Source organism: Sarcophilus harrisii, chromosome 5 (assembly GCF_902635505.1).
Source record: "Sarcophilus harrisii chromosome 5, mSarHar1.11, whole genome shotgun sequence".
NCBI lineage: Eukaryota > Metazoa > Chordata > Mammalia > Dasyuromorphia > Dasyuridae > Sarcophilus > Sarcophilus harrisii.
In genome coordinates this window covers 122,176,413-122,197,079 of record NC_045430.1, presented here as the reverse complement: position 1 = coordinate 122,197,079, position 20,667 = coordinate 122,176,413, and the positions used below count along the sequence as shown (strand labels likewise).

The following is a 20,667-nucleotide window of genomic DNA, read 5'->3' as shown; positions in this document are numbered from 1 at the left end:
CTAATATAGATCAAGAAATTACCACATACTGAAAGACAAATGCTTTCCCACTCACCTTTTAAGGACTTCAAGTGCTGTACAGTCATTCTCAATACAGTAAGTTTGTCCAGTTTGCGAGCCGTAGGATTGCACTGGGGGATCATAGCGGATAGTTCTTCAATTAAGTTATTCATTTTATCTCTTCTCCGTTTTTCTGTCTGACTGTGAGCTTCTCTGAAAAAAAAAAAGAATAATTTCATTTAAATATAAGATTCAAAAGAATCCAGTGACTGATGCAAGAATTATCTTGGGGGATAAGCTCAGAAAATAGATCTATTTAACCTTTTCTTTTCCCTTGCAATACTTGACCAATAGGATCATAGAATCATATATTTAGAGAGAGTAAAGCCATGGGATCCAATTCCCTCATTTTACAAATGAGGAAATTGAAGCACAGAAAGATGGAGTAGCCTGACCAGGGTCACACAGCAGCTAAGTATCTGAGGTAAGATCTAGCTCAGGTCTTACAGAGTCAAAGTCCAATGCTCTATTCACTACTCCATGATGTGGATAAAAATTTCTTTGGATTTCTATAAACTAATGAAATTCTTTTTTTACCTTTTTTCTTTCCATTCTCATAGTCTTCTACACATTAATTCTCAAGTAGATTAGGCTTTTCCACTGCATTTGTCAGTGGTTTATATTCAAATAGAAAGTAATGACCATTAGGTGATTGACATGAGCAGTTAGAAGGGGCAGTGAATAGAGTGAAAGACCTGGAGTCAAGAATAACTGCGTTCAAATCCAGTCTCAGACACTAACTAGTTGTGTGATGCTGCCCCAAGTCCCTTAACCTTTGGTTGACTCAGTTTCCTCATCTATAAAATGGGCATAAAAATAGCACCCCACCTTTTCAGGATTTTTGTAAGGACCAAATAATTATAAAGCTTTTAGCAAAGTGCTTTGGCACATAGTAGGTGCTCTATAAATGTTAGGAAGAGGGATATTGAGGATGAGAATGGAAGTGAAAGTTCAAGGTGGGTTTCAGACCTGTGATTTCCTCACTGTGAGTAACCTCTGATATAAGAATACTTTTTTACCAAAATAGATTAGATTGTTTTAGTGAATGGGTAGAGCATAGAGAACTTCCCTTGGTCACATAGTTAATGTCCAAAGCAGGATCCACAGAAGTCTTCCTGATGCCAAGGTTAATTATCCACCACATCAGAATTATCAAATACCCAATGCTGCAACACTTCCAAGTGCTGCCAGAATTAAATTAAAATGTACTTGGGAAATATTTAATAAAATAAATAAAATATGATGGAATGCAGATATTAACCTATGGTTTTCTCAGTCGATATTTAACCAACAATGATCCTTTTAGACTGTATAATGGCCCCTAGTTCTATTTAATTCTGAATTTTCACTACACCATTAATGCATTAGTAGCTTTTCAGTTGTATCTAACTCCATGATGCCTTTTTGGGTTTTCTTGGCAAAGATAATAGATTTACCACTTCTCTCTGCAGCTCATTTCATAGATAAAGAAACTGAGGCAAACAGGGTTAAGTAATTTGTTCAGAGTCATACAGTTAGTAAATGTCTGAGGCCAGATTTGAACTCAGGAATATAAGTTTTTCTGACTCAACTCTGGGCAGTCTATCCACTATACCTCCTGGTTGCCATCACACCATGTACTTCTCAGTACTTGTATATCTCACTCAAATTCAAAGCCTTCATTACCGATAATTTCTGAATTGAAAATACTGTTATTATCTTTATGGCTATCAATTATTGAATTTTCTCTTTGCTTTCTGGTTATGAATTGGCCGTAACATAAAATAGACCCAGAAACTAGACAACAGGTTTATATAATAGGACTAAGATAATTAATTGATTTGAGAAGAAAGTTTGGGACAAACTGCTTCTGTCTGAGGTCCACTAACCATGGAAAGCAGGCAACCAAAAAGATTTAAGAGAGATTTCATCAAAGAAAAATTAATCAACCAGTTTGTAAATTATCACAGCCATGGCTTTTTCCACTCCCTATTTCTGGATCATTCAGTTTATTAGCAATTCCATCAAAAAGTGGGCAAAATGGAGAGGAAACACAATGGAAATGACTCAGCTCTGCCAGTTAATAGTTATGATACAATTGGTTAAAGATTTGATGGAAGAAAAGGTTAAAACTATTGATCAAAATAATGACTCAATAATGTAGTATATGAGTATTTTAGTCATCTTCCCAAGAATATTTAAAGCTAGCTATATAACCTGGATCTGTTTTCCACTATAATTTCCAAATTATAACACAATTTAAAGAGCTGTACCAAATTTTTTTTTTTAAAAAAAATCAGCATTGATTATTCAAGCTGAAATGATATCTAGAATAATCAAGAAAGGTAACAAATAACAGGAAATCATCACTACGTGGTATTTTTTTTTCTTAACAAGAATAAAAAGTTAAAGGTCAAGAAGGCAATTCATTTCTGACAACTTCCAAAAACATCAACTAAAGACTGTTCATTAAAAACAAATATTACTAAAACATCAACCAACTCACATATTAATGTACCTGAAGGACTTCATTTTCACTTGTTCACCATCTTCCATTCTACAAGAGAATAGGATAAAACATGAAACTATATGGAAAAAAAATTCTTTCACATTAGTTTAAGAAGAGAAATCAAATATCCAGTGTCATGAAATCACATTTAAGTAATCTGAAACCTCCTAAATCCTTGGTTATAGAAGTCAGGACCTGGCACACAGAACTCTCAACATATCATCACTTGTAGGAGTGACCCTCCAATGAACATTGCCATAAACTCTCTAATCCCTTCTCAGAGATAAAGATAATATTACGATTTACCTATCTTATCTACATGTAAAACTTAGCAATTTTTTTTTTTTTTTTTTTTTTTAGCAAATCTCTTATCAGTCTTTCCTTTTGGCTCCTTAAATCCCAAGAAATCTTAAGATATAATCTCTATAGTTACTAGGAAGGGTACTATTTCTAGAGGTAAAGTGGCAAAAATGGTATTGATCAATAAAATAAAGTTTAATATCCACATGCTATCATAGTAAGGAGGAAAACTAGAGGGAGGAAAGAAAGTTTTCATAGAAAAAGTTAAAAGAGGGTTTAAATGTTAATTTCATAAACATCATATTATATACATTTTATTGTTCAGCCATTTTTTTCAGTCTTGTTTGCTCTTAGTGACCCCATTTGGAGTTTTTTTTGGAAAGATATTGGAGTTGTTTGCTATTTCTTTCTCCAGCTCATTTTACAGATGATGAACAGAGGCAAAACGGGTTAAATGATTGCTCAGGGTCACACACAGAAAAATTTGAATTTAGGTGTTCCTCATTCTAGGACCTATGCACCACCTAGCTTCCTATTCATACATACATACACACATATGCATACATAATATACACTGTATATATGTGCATGTATATCCATTATGTGTTTATATGTATGCATATGTATATATTTATACATATGTATGTATGTATATATATAATAAATTATCAATCACTTTCACATACAGAGATTGAACAAAAAATAATATTTAATCTAATGATAAATGTATTGACCCACAGAATGATCTAAACCTAAAATAAATCACTAAACAAATAAGAATTTTACTTAAAAAAATAAATTATGGTCTCTACTTCTATAGCATCAGTGGTAAATTGGTTCAGTTACTAATGCTCCTATCCATCAGAAATGTAAACATTAGGATACTAATTAATATGAAGTGAATTAAATTTTTTTCAACATTAACATTTTATCTGTGATGTGACGAGTCAAATTTAATCAATCAGCAAGCATTTATTAAGTGCCTACTATGTGTTAGGCACTGGAGATAAAAAATGAAATAATCTCTACTTGCAAGGGAAGTAACAGTATCTTCTGATAAAGGTATTCTTAAAGAAATAATTACACATTCCAGAAATAAAAAGGGGGCAGTATCATACAAACAATATACACACTCATGGGAATAACTTTTTTTTTCCCCCACTGAAATAATTATTAGTTATTTTGAAATAACTGATGGTTTTACCTGCTTTGTAAATGATCCATAACAATTTCAACAGCTTCTCTGCATAAATAAAAAAAAAAAAAAGATGAACAAATTAAAATGTACTTTTTTCTTCTCCCTTTTTATTCTCATTTCACAATTAGGAGTAAAGCAGAAAAAAAATGATAACTAATAATGCTCTTCAACAGGTCAGTTGAAATCATGGAACATATATACTTTAGTATATAAAACTAGATGTTAATGTGTTTAAATAGAATAAATGGAGGCTTTCATCAAAGTTGTCATTTATTAAAGTTCAGGGTAAATGTGGCTCCAGAATGTGAAACACAAACACACTGTTCTTAAATTTAAACTTACTCTCAATTATTAATGAGATCTTTGGGTAAACAGTTCTCAAACTTTTTGGTTTTAGGATTAGTGAGGATTTCAAAGAGCTTTTGCTTGTGTGAGTTACATGTCTTGCTACTTACTGTATCTGAAGTTAAAACTGATAAAATTTTAAAATATTTATTTCTTAAATTATTTAGTTTAAAATATTTATTTAAAATATTTATTTATTTAGTAATAAATCTATTATGTGTTGATGTAATTTATTTTTATGAAAATGACTTTTTCCAAGCAAAAAAAAAAAAACCAGTAAGAAAACTGTTATACATATTTTTGCAAATATCTTTTAGTGTCTGGCTTAATAGAAGACAACTGGATTCTCATATCAGCTTCTCTGTTCAATCTATTGTTAAAGGTTTTTTGATTAAAGTAAATGAAGAAAATCTGCCCTCATGCAATGATGGAGCTGAAAAAAAGGAAGAGTATTTTAATAGGTAAGTAATGTCTTGGTATTATTGTGAAAATATTTTTGAACTTGAAGATCTCCTGGAAGCATTTCAGGGACACTTTAGACCAAATGCTGAGAACTGTTATTTAGTTTAAAATATTAATTTAAAATATTTATTTATTTAGTAATAAATCTATTATGTGTTGATGTAATTTATTTTTATGAAAATGACTTTTTCCAAGCAAAAAAAAAACCAGTAAGAAAACTGTTATACATATTTTTGCAAATATCTTTTAGTGTCTGGCTTAATAGAAGACAACTGGATTCTCATATCAGCTTCTCTGTTCAATCTATTGTTAAAGATTTTTTGATTAAAGTAAATGAAGAAAATCTGCCCTCATGCAATGATGGAGCTAAAAAAAAGGAAGAGTATTTTAATAGGTAAGTAACGTCTTGGTATTATTGTGAAAATATTTTTGAACTTGAAGATCTCCTGGAAGCATTTCAGGGACACTTTAGACCAAATGCTGAGAACTGTTATTTTAGGCCATTGGTAATATTTTGTAACTTAAAGAGACATTTAGCTTGTTACCAGCTACCATATTTTATTTATATTTTCTATAACTATATATTATAATATTACATATTATATTTCTGCTAATACTCTAGAACCATTTTTTCCCCTTATCAAATTATATGTTATATTTATTTGTGTATTTCTTGCTTCTCTCACCCCCAGACTATAAGCTATTTGCAGTCAAGGGCTGTATTATTTGATAACTATTGTTTATCATTATAAAGAGTTTCAAGGTTTACATAGTGTTTTACATACATAATTTCATTTTATCTTCACACAAACTCTTCCAGGTACAGTTTATAATCTCCATTTTAAAGAAAAAAGCAATGGAGTAATTATCCCAGAGGGACAAGAGAATTAAATGTCTGTGTAAGAGTTCAAAGCCAGGTCTTTCTCTAAATTTAGTCCCTTCTCCACTACCACATTGTGCCTCTCTTGGTTTTCAGTTTGGTATTCCTGGTGGCCAGGACAATGCTTTGCACAAAGAAGAGATTTTTCTACATTAAGTTGTAAACTCCTTGAGGGCAGAAACTGTTTGTCTTTTTATATGTCCAGTGACTAGCATATATGGTTATTGACTTTTGATGATCTGAAACACAAACCAAGGATAATTTATTAATTTTATATTTGTTCTTTCCCATTGACATTCAGTGTTGGATGAGAAATGGAGGCATATATCAGACAGGTGAAATCAGCAGGCCTTGGCAACAGATTATATATGGCGTGTGAGAGACAATGAGGAGGTAACGATGACTGGTCAGTTGTGAGCCCAAAAGACTGGAAAGATGGTGTTGCCCTCCACAATACTAGGGAAAGGAGAGAGAGGACTTAGAAAGATGAAAAAATCCTGTTGTTTCTTGGATTTTTCTCACATATTATATCCATTTAACTATTGTTATCATTTCATCTTGCAAAACATGCAGAACATTTTCTTCATTAGTATGTGAATCTGGGCAATTTTCACTGACATGAGAACATAGAAATTACACTATTTTTTTTTCTGCAAATACTCTGCATTCCCTGGTAGTCTACTACATACTCAGTATTTTTGTATTTTAAGACAGCTTTGTAAGGAGGATGATGATTGATAAATTGCTCATAAAGATCAGGATAGAAATTATTCATTCCATAGTGCTACATCTCTACATACTGAAATGCCGATCCACAGCAAAACTCAAGGAATAGAAGCTTGCAATATAAACTCAGGATGCAATGGAAAGAACAATCTATGTAAAGATTCCTTTTGAAGCCAGGTGCACCTACATGGTGCAGTGGATAGACTGCCAATTTGGAGTCAGAAACATTCATCTTCCTGAGTTTAAATCTAGCCTCAAATACTTTCTAGTTGTTTGACCTTTGGAAAATCACTCAATCCTGTTTGCCTCTATTTCTTCATCTGTGAAATCAGCTGGAGAAAATCATGACAAACTACTCCAGTATATCTGCCAAGAAAATTTTAAATGGGATTACAAAGAGTTGGACACAACTGAAAAAAATGGCTGAACAACAAATACTAAGTTGTCATTAAGAAATGAAGTCTTTTATGAAAAAATTCTTATAGAAAGGGTAGATCTATCAGGCTAATAAACTGATTTCATAGGAACCACATAATGCAGATAGGAAAGGCCAGCAATTGATGGGATTAGGGAATGATATGACAACTTGAATATAGATGGATATTGTGAATATGGTGAATAGTACCAGTGAACAGTGTTTGGTGGAGTGCATTACATCCAAGACAAATATAGAATGACAAAATAAAGCTCACATGATTGAATTTATATTTCCATCCAAATGGATGTTTTAAATAAAACAAATAACATATTAATCACTGTAGTTATAACACACTGAGGGGCAGTATCACTTTTGAGTCTCTACAAATTTATAAAGCATTATCTATAAAAGATTGAAAATAAAATCCACATATTATTATTTTTCCATGAAAGGATGATATTTTTTATTATCATTATAATTAAAATAATAATAATAGTTTTTAATCAGTCATGTCTAAATCTTTATGATCCCATTAAGTTTTTCTTTTTTCTTTTTTATATTAATAGCTTTTTATTTTTCAAAATATATGCAAAGATAGTTTTCAACATTCACCTTGCAAAACTTGTGTTTCAAATTTTTCTCCCTCTCTCTCCCCTTCCCCTACACAGTAAATAATCCAATATAAGTTAAACTGTGCAAGCCTTCTAAACATATAAAATTAATATATTAAATCAATATTATTTGCAAGAGAGGAAATGTGTTAAAAGGATGCAGAGATAGCCTTAGAGTCAAGAAGACCCGGTTTCAAAATATTACCCTGACCCATACTGGCTGTGGGACCATGGAAATCTCTTAACCTCTCAATCCCCTAGTCATCTCTTCAAGACTACAAATTGTATTGGAAGAGAGTATTTATTTTCTTGGAAGTTCCTACATACATGAAATAATAGGTTTGGACTAAAGGTATTCCCAAATATTTAATGGGAACATTATTAATACCCTATTCTAATATCTTATTAGGCTATGGAAGTGACAGTGGGATCTTAAAGATTATACCAATGAACTATAAGTTTGAGCAAATCTCACAAAGTCAGAAAATCTTTGATTAAGTTTCTTGTGATGAACTATATCCTTTTTGGCCAAAGACATAATTTTGCAGAGAACTGGCATTAGTTTGGCTGCAATGTAGTGAATTCTTTTACCACAGAAATCTTTGAAAATCATTTATGAAGTTGTAGAGGAGATATAATCTATACTGGCAGAAGATATAAGTATACTGATGAAATACAGAGCCTATTGATATGATATTTTCAAAAGCATAGTGCAAAATTAAAACAACCCTGAGGTATCTCCTCAAATCTATCAGATTGACTAATATGACAGAAAAGGAAAATGATAAACATTGGAGAGGAGGTGGGAAAATTGGGATACTGATGCATTGTTGATAGAGTTGTGAACTGATCCAACCATTCTGAAGAACAATTTGGAAGTATACCCAAAGGAGAATTAAATGGTGCATAGCTTTTAATCCAGCTATACCACTATTATGTCTATATCCCAAGGAAATCATAAAAAATGGAAAAGGACAGACACATCTAAATGTATTTATAGCAGCTCTTTTTGTGGTAGCAGAGAATTAGAAATTGAGAGAATGTCCATCAATTGTGGAATGGCTGAAGAAGTTATGGTGTATGAATATACACCATATATAATATTATTGTGCAATAAGAAATGATGAGCAGGTAGATTTCAGGAAAAAAAACTGGACTTATATGAACTGACACTTAATAGTAGAACCAGGAGGACATTGTACACATTAATAGCAATATTAATAATTAATAGCAATATCGTACAATAATTATGATTGATCAGCAATACAATGATCCAAGACAAGTCTAAAAGAGTTATGAACATATTTTTCATATTCAGAGAAAGAACTGATAGAGTCTGAATGCAGAGTGAAGCATATTTTTGCTTTCTTTATTTTTTATTTTTTTCCTTTTATTCTGTTTCTTCTTTTACAACATGACTAATATGGAAATATGGCTTACATAACTGCACATATATGACTTATATAAAATTGCTTACCATTTTGGGGGAGGGAGAAATTCTGGAATTCAAAATTGTATAAAAATTGGTGTGAAGATTGTCTTTACATGTAAATGGAAAAAATAAAATATTTAAAAGGAAAAAAAGCAGGGAATATTAGAGTGGGTAGAAGTGAAGATAATCAGAGACAATCAAGGTAATAATCCCCATTTCAATTTTTACTTCAAAAGAGAATATATAGATGTCATATGTCTAATATCATTTTATTTTCCAAGAACATAGTCAATGTGACATTATTAGGAAAGAATTTGATTCCATATAGTCTATCTCTTTAGAGGAAGTAGGTAAGATTACTGAGTCATCAGACTGTGGATGTGAAAAGATGTGATCAAATAATGAACATTAGCAGAGGCTATCATCATTCACCAAAGACGTTCAATTGATGTACATCAATTGCAATGAGGAGAGATAAGAGGAGTTTGAAAAGTGTTTTGGCCAGCAAAATTTGATTTTCTCAGCAAGGAGAGAGATAAGGAAGCCCAGAACAATACTAGCTTAGAAATATAAGCTATATTTTACATCAAATTTATATATTTATTTATTCATCATTTATTTATTTTTAGTTTATTATTCATTAGTCATTTGTTTATTTTTATCTATAAAATTTGTATTAAATTTAAATAAAAATTTAAGGAAAGGCATAATAGAAGATTAGAACTAATATCATCTCATAAACATAAGAAGCAATAGAGAGAAAACGAACTTTCTAGCAGACTTGGCAAGAGACCAGTTCAAGCCAGATCATACCAAAGGCAAATGATGAAACTGGATGAAGGAAAACCGAAATATTAAAAACGAAAAAGATCATCAGGTTTTCTACAACAAAATTTTCTCCATCTGATTTTTTCAGCAACAGGATAGAAAGAATTGGTTGCTATGTGTAGAAATGATAGGGACTTTTGGAGGAAGTGAACACTTTGTCCTAGAATTTGTAATCAAAGAGAAAAAAATCCTAGATTTGGGGATATACATTTCAGAATTGATAAGAATAAAAAGTATCTTATGTCCTAATCTTCTCTAGAAATGGGATCAAAAGGGATGGACAACTCAAGAAATTCTAAAGACCCAGGAAAATGACTCCAATGAAGGGGAGGGAGGGAGGGAATGGAGGGGGAATGAAAGTTGTCTAAAGACATTGAAATGTATAGAAATAAAAATCACCAATTAACTTATTTTTAATTAATTTTTTAAAGCTATGAAGAGAAGATGGAAGCAAGTGCAGGTCTCAAAGTTTACCTTTTTATTCAGCAAGTAAAAACTAAATTTCTTTTAAAAGTATAGTATAAGGGCAGCTAAGTGGTGTAGTGGATAGAGCACCAGCCCTGAAGTTAGGAGGACCTGAATTCAAATTTGCTATCAGACACTTAACACTTCCTAGTTGAGTGACCCTGGGCAAATCACTTAACCCCAACTGCCTCAGAATAAAAAAAGTATAGAATGAGCCTTTAGAAATAGCTCAGAATGTGTAATGGGCTGGTAAGAACAAGAATAACAAAATAGGTTGTTGTTGGGGTTTTTTCTTTTCTTTTTTTTTCAGAGCTATTTTGGGAAGTAATGAGAACCAAAGAATAGAAAAGATTGTTGCTTAGAGTAGATGAGACAAGCAATCAGTCAACAATCATTTATTAAGCACTTGCTGTGTCATACAAACATGAAAATGAGATCATTTCTACCCTCAAAAAAAAGCTCTCATTTGCTAGAGGAAAAATATGTACATGTGTAAGTAGAAGTCATTTGTGTATATGTACATAAAATAAATATAAAGTGATTTGAGGAAAGCTCTAATAGATGGGAGGAATCAGCAAGGGCCTCTTGTAAAAGGTAGTGCCTGAGATAAGCTTTGAGGAAAACTGAGGAACATAAGAGGGAGAAGTAAAGAAGTACATTCTCGGCATGGAGATAACCATTGTGAGCATAGAAAGGAGAGATAGAATATTGTTGGTGAGAAACAAGAAAAATTCAGTAGAACACTAAGTGTATGAAAGGGAATAATATATAAGAAAGCTGTAATGGTTGATTGGAGTAAGTTTGTGAAGGGCCTTCAGTAAGGAACAGAGAAAATTTTATGTAACCTAGAGATAATAGGGAACCATTGGAGTTTATTGAATATGGTAATGATGTGGTGAGATTCAAATAAGATGCTTAGATTTAATAACAATACTCAAGGCAGAGTTCAGAGGGAGAATAACCTCTCTATGCCTGTAAGTTATGTTTCTCTAAATGCAAACCAACACTGCGTTAGCCTTTTTTTGTCTGCCATATGACACTGTTGACAGGCAGATTGATAAAGAGGACAGAACTCTGGACCCAGAATCTGGAAAATTTGAGTTCATATTCTGCCTTTGATACAAATTGAATGATAATGGACAAGTTATTTAACTTAAGACTCAGTTTCTTCATCTGTAAAATGGAGCTAATTACCTTTTACATTTTTTTCTAAGGCCCAAATTAAATAATCTGTGTAATAGGCTCTGTAAATTGTCAAGTTTTACATAAATATTGATTATTATTATTTTTAATTTCTACTGAAATTCAATCTATCAAAAATAGCTAACAAACTGCTTTCTAAATAACCAAGGCTCTCTGATCTTGTTCAAGTCAAATTTTCAAACTATCTTAAGACTTTTAATTTGTTCCTATTAAATTTCATCTTATAGATTACATAAATATTTTTAAAAACATAACTATCAAAATCAATGCAATTCTAATAAGAATTATTTTTGGGAGAAATTTGCTTCAAATATCTCTGTCAAAAATCTAATATCCAAAATATATAAGGAAATAATACAAATATATATAATCCAATTCCCAGTGGACAAGAGGACAAAATATATCAACCATTCTCAAAAGGTTTCACATTATATCTAGTAAAAGGACAAGAATGACAAAAGATGAGAATAACCAATACTGAAGGAATGGGGAGATAGGCATGCTAATATACTGTTGGTAGAACTAGGAAGTCATCCAGCCATTATGGAAACCCAGAACTATCCTAAAAAAAAATACATATTGACTCAGAGAACCTACTGCAAGGCCCCAGGAAAATTATGTTCCAAAATATATATTGCAACACATTTACAGTAGAAAAGAACTGGAAACAAAGAGATGACCACCAATTACATAATGTCTCCATAAATTTAGTGGTATATGAATTTTGTGAAATATTTTTGTTTTTTAAGAAATGAGAATTATGAGTACAAAAGCAGAGGAAAAAAAAAGAAAAGCAGAGGAAGACTTATGTGAACTGATACAGAGTGAAGTATGCAGAGCCAATATATACGACTACAACAATGTACTCAGTTTTAACCACCAGACTATACTGAAAAGAAAACAGAATTGTTTGTGATCTTTCCTATTGTCTAGATGTCAATATTTCATGTACTCTAAGCAATAGTCATATCACAGGATCATAGATTTAGAAATTTATTGGAGGTAATTAGAGGTCAATCTAGCCCAATCCCTTCATTCTATAGATGAAGGCTAAAAAAATCCTTCTTCTAGGTCTTAACATTCACAACCAGTCACAACTCATTCAAAACTTCAGTACTCCTCATGCTATTCTTTTGAATTTATCTTCAGTCACCAGTCCTTAGCCTTTCCTATATATCTTCTGTATATTCCAGCAGATCTATGATCTCATCAATCTAGACATTTCCTTCATCTGTAACTCATACACGCTTTTTTCATTCATTTTTTATCCATGTTCTTCCACAGCTCTTCCATAGATGATCCAAGAACTTTACTTTGAGGTCCTTTTAAATTTCATGTCTATCATTTTGATGAGGTCCTGGGTCACTGGGGTTGACAGAGAAAGCCTGAAGTACTGATAAAATTACTCTTTGAGGCAAGAAGGGATAGGCATTGATGGGGATCAGCTCAGCCTTATAGTCCCATTTCTGTAAAGACTTTGTGTAACTCCACTTTACTGTAACCAATCAGGAAGCCAAGATATGTCAAACCCCTGAGGTTAAATTTCCCCTATAAATCTGTCCATGGCTCAGCCATCTTTGCTGAATCCCTTTTGGGTTAGCCTACCATGGGTTCTGTCTCATGGTGTTTTTCTCCACAACCCTCCCTCATGCCTCATGGTATCTTTTCTTTCATTCCCCAACTATAGCTCATGATGTCTTTTTCCTTCTTACAGCTAACTAACTCTTTTTAGCGTGCTAAACTCCTTTATGAATTTTGCCTGCTAGTTAATAAATACTCCCAGCTCATGGTGTATTCCCTTTATCCTGGCTGATTGTGAGTTTCACTAGGAAACTTGTCTTTTCCCTTGTTAATTGTTAAAACCACTTTCCTGTCTAACTATATACTCTCCCAAATCTATTTCACATTTACCATTACCTATTGTATCCCTTCATTTTGTCTGTAACCTCTTCTCCTAAATACATCTATTTTTTGTCAAAGAGAATGGCCATCGTGATTTCTTCACATGATCGAACCCCAACATTTGGTGCCTACATCAATCTCTTTATTTGGTGTTGAACCTCAAACACATCAACTGTATCACTTGGAAAATCCATCTGTTATCCTTCATCTCAGTACATGAATAGCCGACCTTCTTAGCTTATCACAGATTTCCCCAATGAGATTCCTTATGCCATGTGCATAAAACTTATTACCAAAAATATAGTATAGGCAGCTCACGTCCATCATGAATCTCTCCCTTGTCCTTTGGGTCACTGACAACTTTGTTTAAAGTTCATGGATCATCTCTGGCAGAAACTTTGTATCTATAATATACTTTTATGTATGTCTTATTAAAACTCACATTGGATGATACTTTCCATTAGTCTCTTTAACTAGCTCTTTTTTTCTTCTACTCATCAAAAGTATCTGTGTTTACACTTTTAGAATTTCTCAAGTTAGTAATAACTATGAGAAGATATTTACTTCCTTAAACCAAACTGTCTATTTTATGCTGCTTATTACCAATCCTGAGATTATTTAGGTTTTAAGTGTTTAATTGGTAGGTAATTAATTGTTAATAATTGTTTAGTTTTTAGCTTTTATTCCCTGTGAATTACTGGAGCCTCTCTACTAATAAAAAAAATCTTCATTTTCTTTTTCTCTCCTCCTTTTACACCATTCCTCCTTTCCTCTTCTTCTTCTTTCTCCTCCCTGCAATTTGGCTCAGCAGATATATTAGGTCTGTTTTTTCTCCTTCCCTTCCATTTTGAGTTTAAATTTTTTTTTATGAGAGTTGAAAGATTGCTAGCAAATATATTTTTACTGGCTTTCTTAGGTAAAGATTACATTGTCAGTCATTTTTTTTTAGATATCTGGTTTTACCTAAAATCTTTAGAACTTTGAATTGAATCTATTTCTACACAGAAAGCTTTGTAGCCACGCGGATTACTAGAGTAATTATCAGATAGACATACTAAGAGTGGAAGGAAAAAAAGTGTAGTCCATTTTAAATTTTAAAAAAAGACAATTACACTACTTTGTTTGAAATACAAATTTGGAATTACCCCATTTTTTTTCTTTAAAAGTAATAATGTGTATATCATATATGCCACCTCAGGACAATCTGGCAAAAGGAGAGAAATCAAAATATTAAACTATTTTTCTCAGAAAATGAATTGTAGAAAAAACCAACAAATCTGAATTATATTACTTAAATAACAGCTATTTTCTTTTCTCCTCCCTACTCTCTATATAAACATGCTTAAAAAAAGGGAAGCAAGAACATTAAAAAGGGAGTATTTGTTCTGTAAAACATGAGACCACTTGAACAAATAAAAGAGCATTATATAATGGTCAAATTGCTTTCAATACAATGGATCCTTTCTGGAAACATTAAATCAAGACAGAATCATTCTATTAACCTAAAAACTCCCTTTGTATATTTAGCAAACCATTTTATTTTTTTAATGTACTTCCACTGCAAGTAGCCAGAATTTTTTCTATACTTCTTAGATTAAATCAGGGCAGAGAATTGCCTAATTGTAACTGATTTTTATCATACACAACAAAATAAGATTATTCTCTTATCCTTTGAGTAACAGAACATATACTTATTTTTAAGTGTTAAAAGGGGTAGTGGTATGGCAGACACTTTGCTTCTAATTATAAGATTCCATGCACATTATAAACTCCCTAAACTTCATTTTATTTCATCTTTTTAAAAGAAAAAGGGCAAGATTTAGAATAGATCACAGGCTTTTAATTTGATCTAGGATCTTGTTTTGTCTTGTCAATATTTTGATGATTGTATTTCAATATAATTGTACTTTTCTTTGTGATTGTATGTAGTGCATTTTACGTTTTAAAAAATATTATTCTGAGCAAGAGTCCATAGGCTTCACCTAAATGCTAGAGGTTTATAACACAAAAAAGGGTTAAGAATCCTTGGATTAAATAATCTCTCCATGCTTCCCAACTCTCAATTCCTAAATTTTGTAAATTGAAATATGATACTTCGTTTGTTCTATATTTCTCCTTAAAGATTCGACTTTAATTTTCTTTCCTAGAAAACAAATTCTTCCTTTTCCTCTGGCAATAAATCTAATTTTAGACAATAAATGGAATTGAATCATAACTAAGCAAACCGAAACTAGAAAAGGGAATTGTATTAAATTAGCAACATTTTTAGCCAGTGTGAGGGATCTATTTTATATAGTTGTCTCTTCCACACTGTGATTTCAATATAAGAAATTAAATGGGAGTCTGACAATCTGTAAAGGCCAACTATATGACAGAAAAAGTTTAGAAATTAAAAAATGCATAAAATTTTTGTATAGTATTGTATAATAGCAAGAAAAAAAGAAAGAAAACAGAGAAAACTAGACTTCTTCTCTAATACAAAAGAAGGATCAAAACATTTTACATAGATTTTTCCACATCACCAGCAGGGTCACCTCACACCTAACTTATGCAATGTGGAAGGGATAACTATATTCTGACATATATTTCTTTGACAGGATAGTGAGTTTTCAATTGTCATGTACTGAATGACTTGTAGTTTAATCTGTGATTATCCTACAATTAATAAGAAAAGTGGGAGGTGAGAATACATTTGGGAAATTATGCAGCACTTTCAATGATCCCAAATTGCTCCCTGACCTGACATAAAAATTCTTCCTTTAGTATCATAGATTTTGAACTGGAAGGGACCTGTGAGGAACTCAAGTCCAGCTGTTCTGTTTTATAGATGAGAAAACTGAAGCAAAGAAAACTGATTTAATCAAGTTCACAGGTTGACAAAATTGGGACAAGCCATATTTTTTCTTGCCAGGGCTATATACTTTAATACTTTATTATGTAAGCTCTGTTCTGTGATTTCAGGACAGAGATAAATTCAATTATCTGCCAATTACCTATTAAAAGCCATGGTCCTACATGAAAAAATAATTCATTATTAGCAGTTGTATTAGGATCTCATCATAGAATTAAAGCACTGCAAACAGTAGTATATTGTTTATCAATCAGACCTCAATAATCTTTTAAATTGAATTCCACATTATAACATTTTCTCTAGACTTTTCTTAAATTTAGACAATCAACAAAACAAATCAAGTCCTGGTTTGTAGTATTTGTTGGATTTCCGAGGTAAAAATACTCAGAGAGAAAACTTAACAGTTTTCTCTTGCTAGCCTTTTAAAATTGATTCTAATATACTGCTGGTGGAAGGGACCTTGTGTTTATATTTCCTTTAAAGGCATTTCTTCCATTTCAATATAATATTATAGGTCTCTCTTAAGGTAAATAGGGTAGAAATAGATGAGAAAATATAGATAGATTGTGATTTGTGCTGGGTAACAGAAGATTCCATACTGATGACATTATAGGTATAATACTAAGAGCACCACTACATAAATAGTCCTGTTTTTCACTCTACTGAAAAAAATTCTTAAGTATCCTTTGATAGAATAAATGATGGTAAAAATATTTATACTTGTAGTAGGGAACAATTACATCCTAATAACTGTCTGGGTTATCTTGATGTAATCTAGTAGGGCTCTACTCTGTGCAAGGGTAGATAGACATCCTTCTATCTCATATACATTCTCTTTTGACTCATCAATCCTCAATAGGTTCACTTATCATCTCTATAGATATGAAGCTAAGGTTATCAGCCTTTAAATATCTGAAGACATTGAATATGTCCTCCCTGAGGGCATTCCAGTTCCTTTCATTGATCCTTATATCACAAGGCCTTTGCCATATTAAATACCTTCCTCTGGATGCTCCCTTCTTATCAAAATCCTTCCTAAAATATGATGCCCCAAACTGAATATAATACTCCAGATGTAGTCTGGCCAAGGTAGATCCAGTGGAATGATCTCTTCCTTATTCCTGGAAACTATGCTTCTCAATGAAGCCCATTGGTTGCCATAGCACATGATTAATTCATACTGAACTTGTATTCCAATAACCTTTAGATCTTTTTCAGACAACTTGCTGGTTAATTGTGATTCTCTCAGTTCGAATGAGTAAAAATTATTTTTTGAATCCATATCCAAGAGTTTAGACTTGTTTCTGTTTAATTTCATTTAATTTGATTAAGCTCAATGATCTAGCATGTCATGATCTTTTTAAATCCTGACTGTCACACATCCAGTGTGTTTGTCCTCTGTTCCTCACCACTTGGTGCCATTTGCAAGTATGATAATCATGCCATTTATGTTAAATCCAAGTATTGGCAGTATATCTAAGTAGAAATGTTCAATAGATGGAAATGCAGAACTGGAGGTTCACCTGGCATTTCAGCAACTGATGACTCCAGAGGCAGCTAGATGCCATAGTGAATAGTGAACTGTCTCTGAAGTTTGGAGGACCTGAGTTCAAATCCAGCCTCAAATACTAAAACTTCCTAGCTGAGTGACCATGGGTAAGTCACTTAACCCCAATTGCCTTGGCAAAGAAAAGAAATTAATGACTGCCCCAAAAAGATGATAAAGATGATGATGATGATCTAATCAACATTTATACAGAGCTTTAAGATTTGTGAGGTATTTTACAATTATTATCTTATTAGGTCCTTACAACATTGGGAGATGGATACTACTATTATTCCCATTTTTATAGATAAAGAAACTGAAGCAGAAGAGATTTGATTTACCTGGGATGACAACTGATAAATGTTTGAGGTCATATTTGAACTACAACTTCCTTATTCTAGATCTAGATCTACATCATACCAATCAAATATAAATATGTAAAATGTATCTCACAAGTAACAGTTATTTAGTAACAAATATTTTAAAAGATCCTAACTTCTAGAAGAGAGGATTTCTGTAGTTAAGTAATGGACTTTTGTGTTGAGTTTTTTTTTTTTTAAACCAGAAAGATTTAGCGATAGATTTAAAATAGAAACTGTTTCTTTTAGAGTATCCTTCTGAGTTTGAAAAAAAAAAGGAACATCATGCTTTTTGAATAAGATATTTGTAAAGCACTTAGCACAATGACTGGAACATACCATGCATTCAAATATTGCTTTTTCCCTTTTCCTTTCTCTCTAAGAAAAAAAAATATCTGGCCACAGACTTGATAGAGATCTATTCTAAAGTCAGTTTTGCCCATTAACTTTTGTTATACATAAATACTTAAAGAGATCCATGATCTCATCATCACCTTTGTTGGTGAATATTGCAACTCATCCATGCCTTCTTAACCTGAATAATTCTTAGCCATTTAACTTTTAGTTAATTAGTTAGTCATTTAACTTTTCAGTGTCCCCAAACAAATCTTTAAGACTAAGTTTAAGACTAAGTAAGAACTACTCAGTGTAACTAGAGAGCTTCTTCTGGGTTTCTTAGAATTTTGAGTTGTAGGCTTTATGATCTATTATTCCTCATTCTCTCTACATGACTGTTTCTCCTCTTTTCCCAATCATACATCTCCTAAATATTAATTTATATGCCATCACCACTTGAATGCAAGCCATCATTAATCATAAACTGTAATATTCACCATGCATCTCTCCATTGCCTTTTGGACCACCTGCAATCTTGATTCTCTTAAGAATATGGTGTTTAATAGTGTGTTCAGTCCTTGGTGCAGGAATGATGGAAGGACATTTGAAAAGCTAGATAATGTCCAGAGAAAAGAACAACTTTTATACTCCATAAATAATACTTTCTTCGTTTGCTATACTTTCTATATTTTTAAAAAGAGCTTAAGGCAAAAATAAATAATAACATAACACAATTCCTAGAGAGGTTAAATTTTATTGTCCAACAAAAAAGGTAGACCCATAGTTGTTGAAGTTATGTGGAGTTTCTACATCTGCAAATTTCTATCACTCTGGATACATAAAGAAACCTAACAACATAGATAAAAGGCTTAAACAGCTACATGAGCCATTTAACCAATTAGAGACATACATTTTTATATGGGTACATTTAAACTTTCCCCAAAGGAAACTTTTTTTTTTTTTTTACAATATTTTATTCAGTTTGTATCAGTCTAACTAAAAAAGAGAAGGGGGGGTGGTGGAAAGGTAAGGCTAAGAAGTCTATAGTAATCCACCATAGTGTTCAAAATGAGTGGATCAAAATGAGCGATAATCAATATTATGGTCTTGGAATCAGACAAAATGGCTTTGCTGAAACAATCATGATTACTATGAGGAGATCAAGAGTAATAATCTGTTTCTTAGTGATATGGTATATAATCAAATAATATTAACATTGAAGAATCAAATGATGAGTCTATTGGTAAATGCCAGTATATTTATAGAAACAAATAATCTCAAAGTTGAAAGTAATGGCAAAGGTCAACCTAACTAATTGCTTTTATGACATCACCAATAAGGGATAATTAAGCTTCTACCTCAAAAACTCCTAGGAAAGTGAAACCAATTACTTACCGAGAGAGCCATTCCTGAAGAATTCTAATGGTTGAAAATGGTTAATCTTTTTTCTTATATCAAGTCTTAGAAGCTTCTTCTTATTGCTATTTCCACTCCACTTCAAGTATTTATGTCTCTGTTTAGTGTTTTCTTTCTAGTTTATTTAATTGAACCTCATATGGCATGGTCCTTCATTTCAACATTCTTGTTCTTTTCTTTAAAATGTGGCCATATCATTCAATACAATTTTCTAGATATGATCTGATTATGGCAAGGTACAATGTAATAATCACACTTATTGTACTACATATTACTATTAACTTAACAAAGTTTAATACAATGTTAGGATTTTTTGGCTGAGACGTCACACTAATTACTCATTTTGAATGTATTGTCCATTAACACTACCTACCAGATTATTTTTCACATGAAATGTTATTATACTATTATGCCCATCCCATACTGCACTTCTTAAAATAATTTTTTTACTTGAATACAGAACTTTACATTTATCACTAGTAAATTTTATCTTGACAGGCAGCTTGAAATAGTAAACAGAAAGCTGACATGATGCCCAGGAAAATGTGGGTCCAATGCAGCCTCTGACACATACTGAGTAACCCTGGGTAAGTCATTTAACTTTTTAGTTTCCCAAAACAAATCTCTAAGACTAAGTTTCAGAGCAGATACTGACCCACATTGGAAGAGGGAGTTTCCTTACTGGGATGAAATTACAAGTCGATTCTCTATCCCTAAATTACATCTTCTTAGACCCTGCATTCATTCTATCTTTTTAATCTCAAATATATCACCAAAGGTATTAGTTATCTTTCTCAATTTTGTGTTATCTGCAAATACACAAGCATGTCTCTGATGCCTT

The 20,667-nt window shown here is 32.1% G+C and overlaps 1 protein-coding gene across 3 annotated transcripts in view; it reads right to left on the bottom strand.

Annotated features, from left to right (window-relative positions):
* ARNTL2 (aryl hydrocarbon receptor nuclear translocator like 2) overlaps nt 1-20,667 on the bottom strand; it is an 86,278-nt gene that overhangs the window by 50,437 nt on the left and 15,174 nt on the right. The window contains exons 2-4 of one of the 3 annotated variants that reach the window (XM_031938497.1): nt 4,053-4,091; nt 2,546-2,596; nt 56-213 (exon numbers count right to left, since the gene is read on the bottom strand). In XM_031938497.1, the coding sequence (XP_031794357.1) occupies nt 56-213; nt 2,546-2,596; nt 4,053-4,072 (229 nt within the window). In that variant the 5' untranslated portion in view covers nt 4,073-4,091. Of the gene's footprint in view, nt 1-55; nt 214-2,545; nt 2,597-4,052; nt 4,092-20,667 lie in introns of those variants that run through there. The other 2 variants (XM_031938498.1, XM_031938499.1) reach the window with 2 other exon arrangements.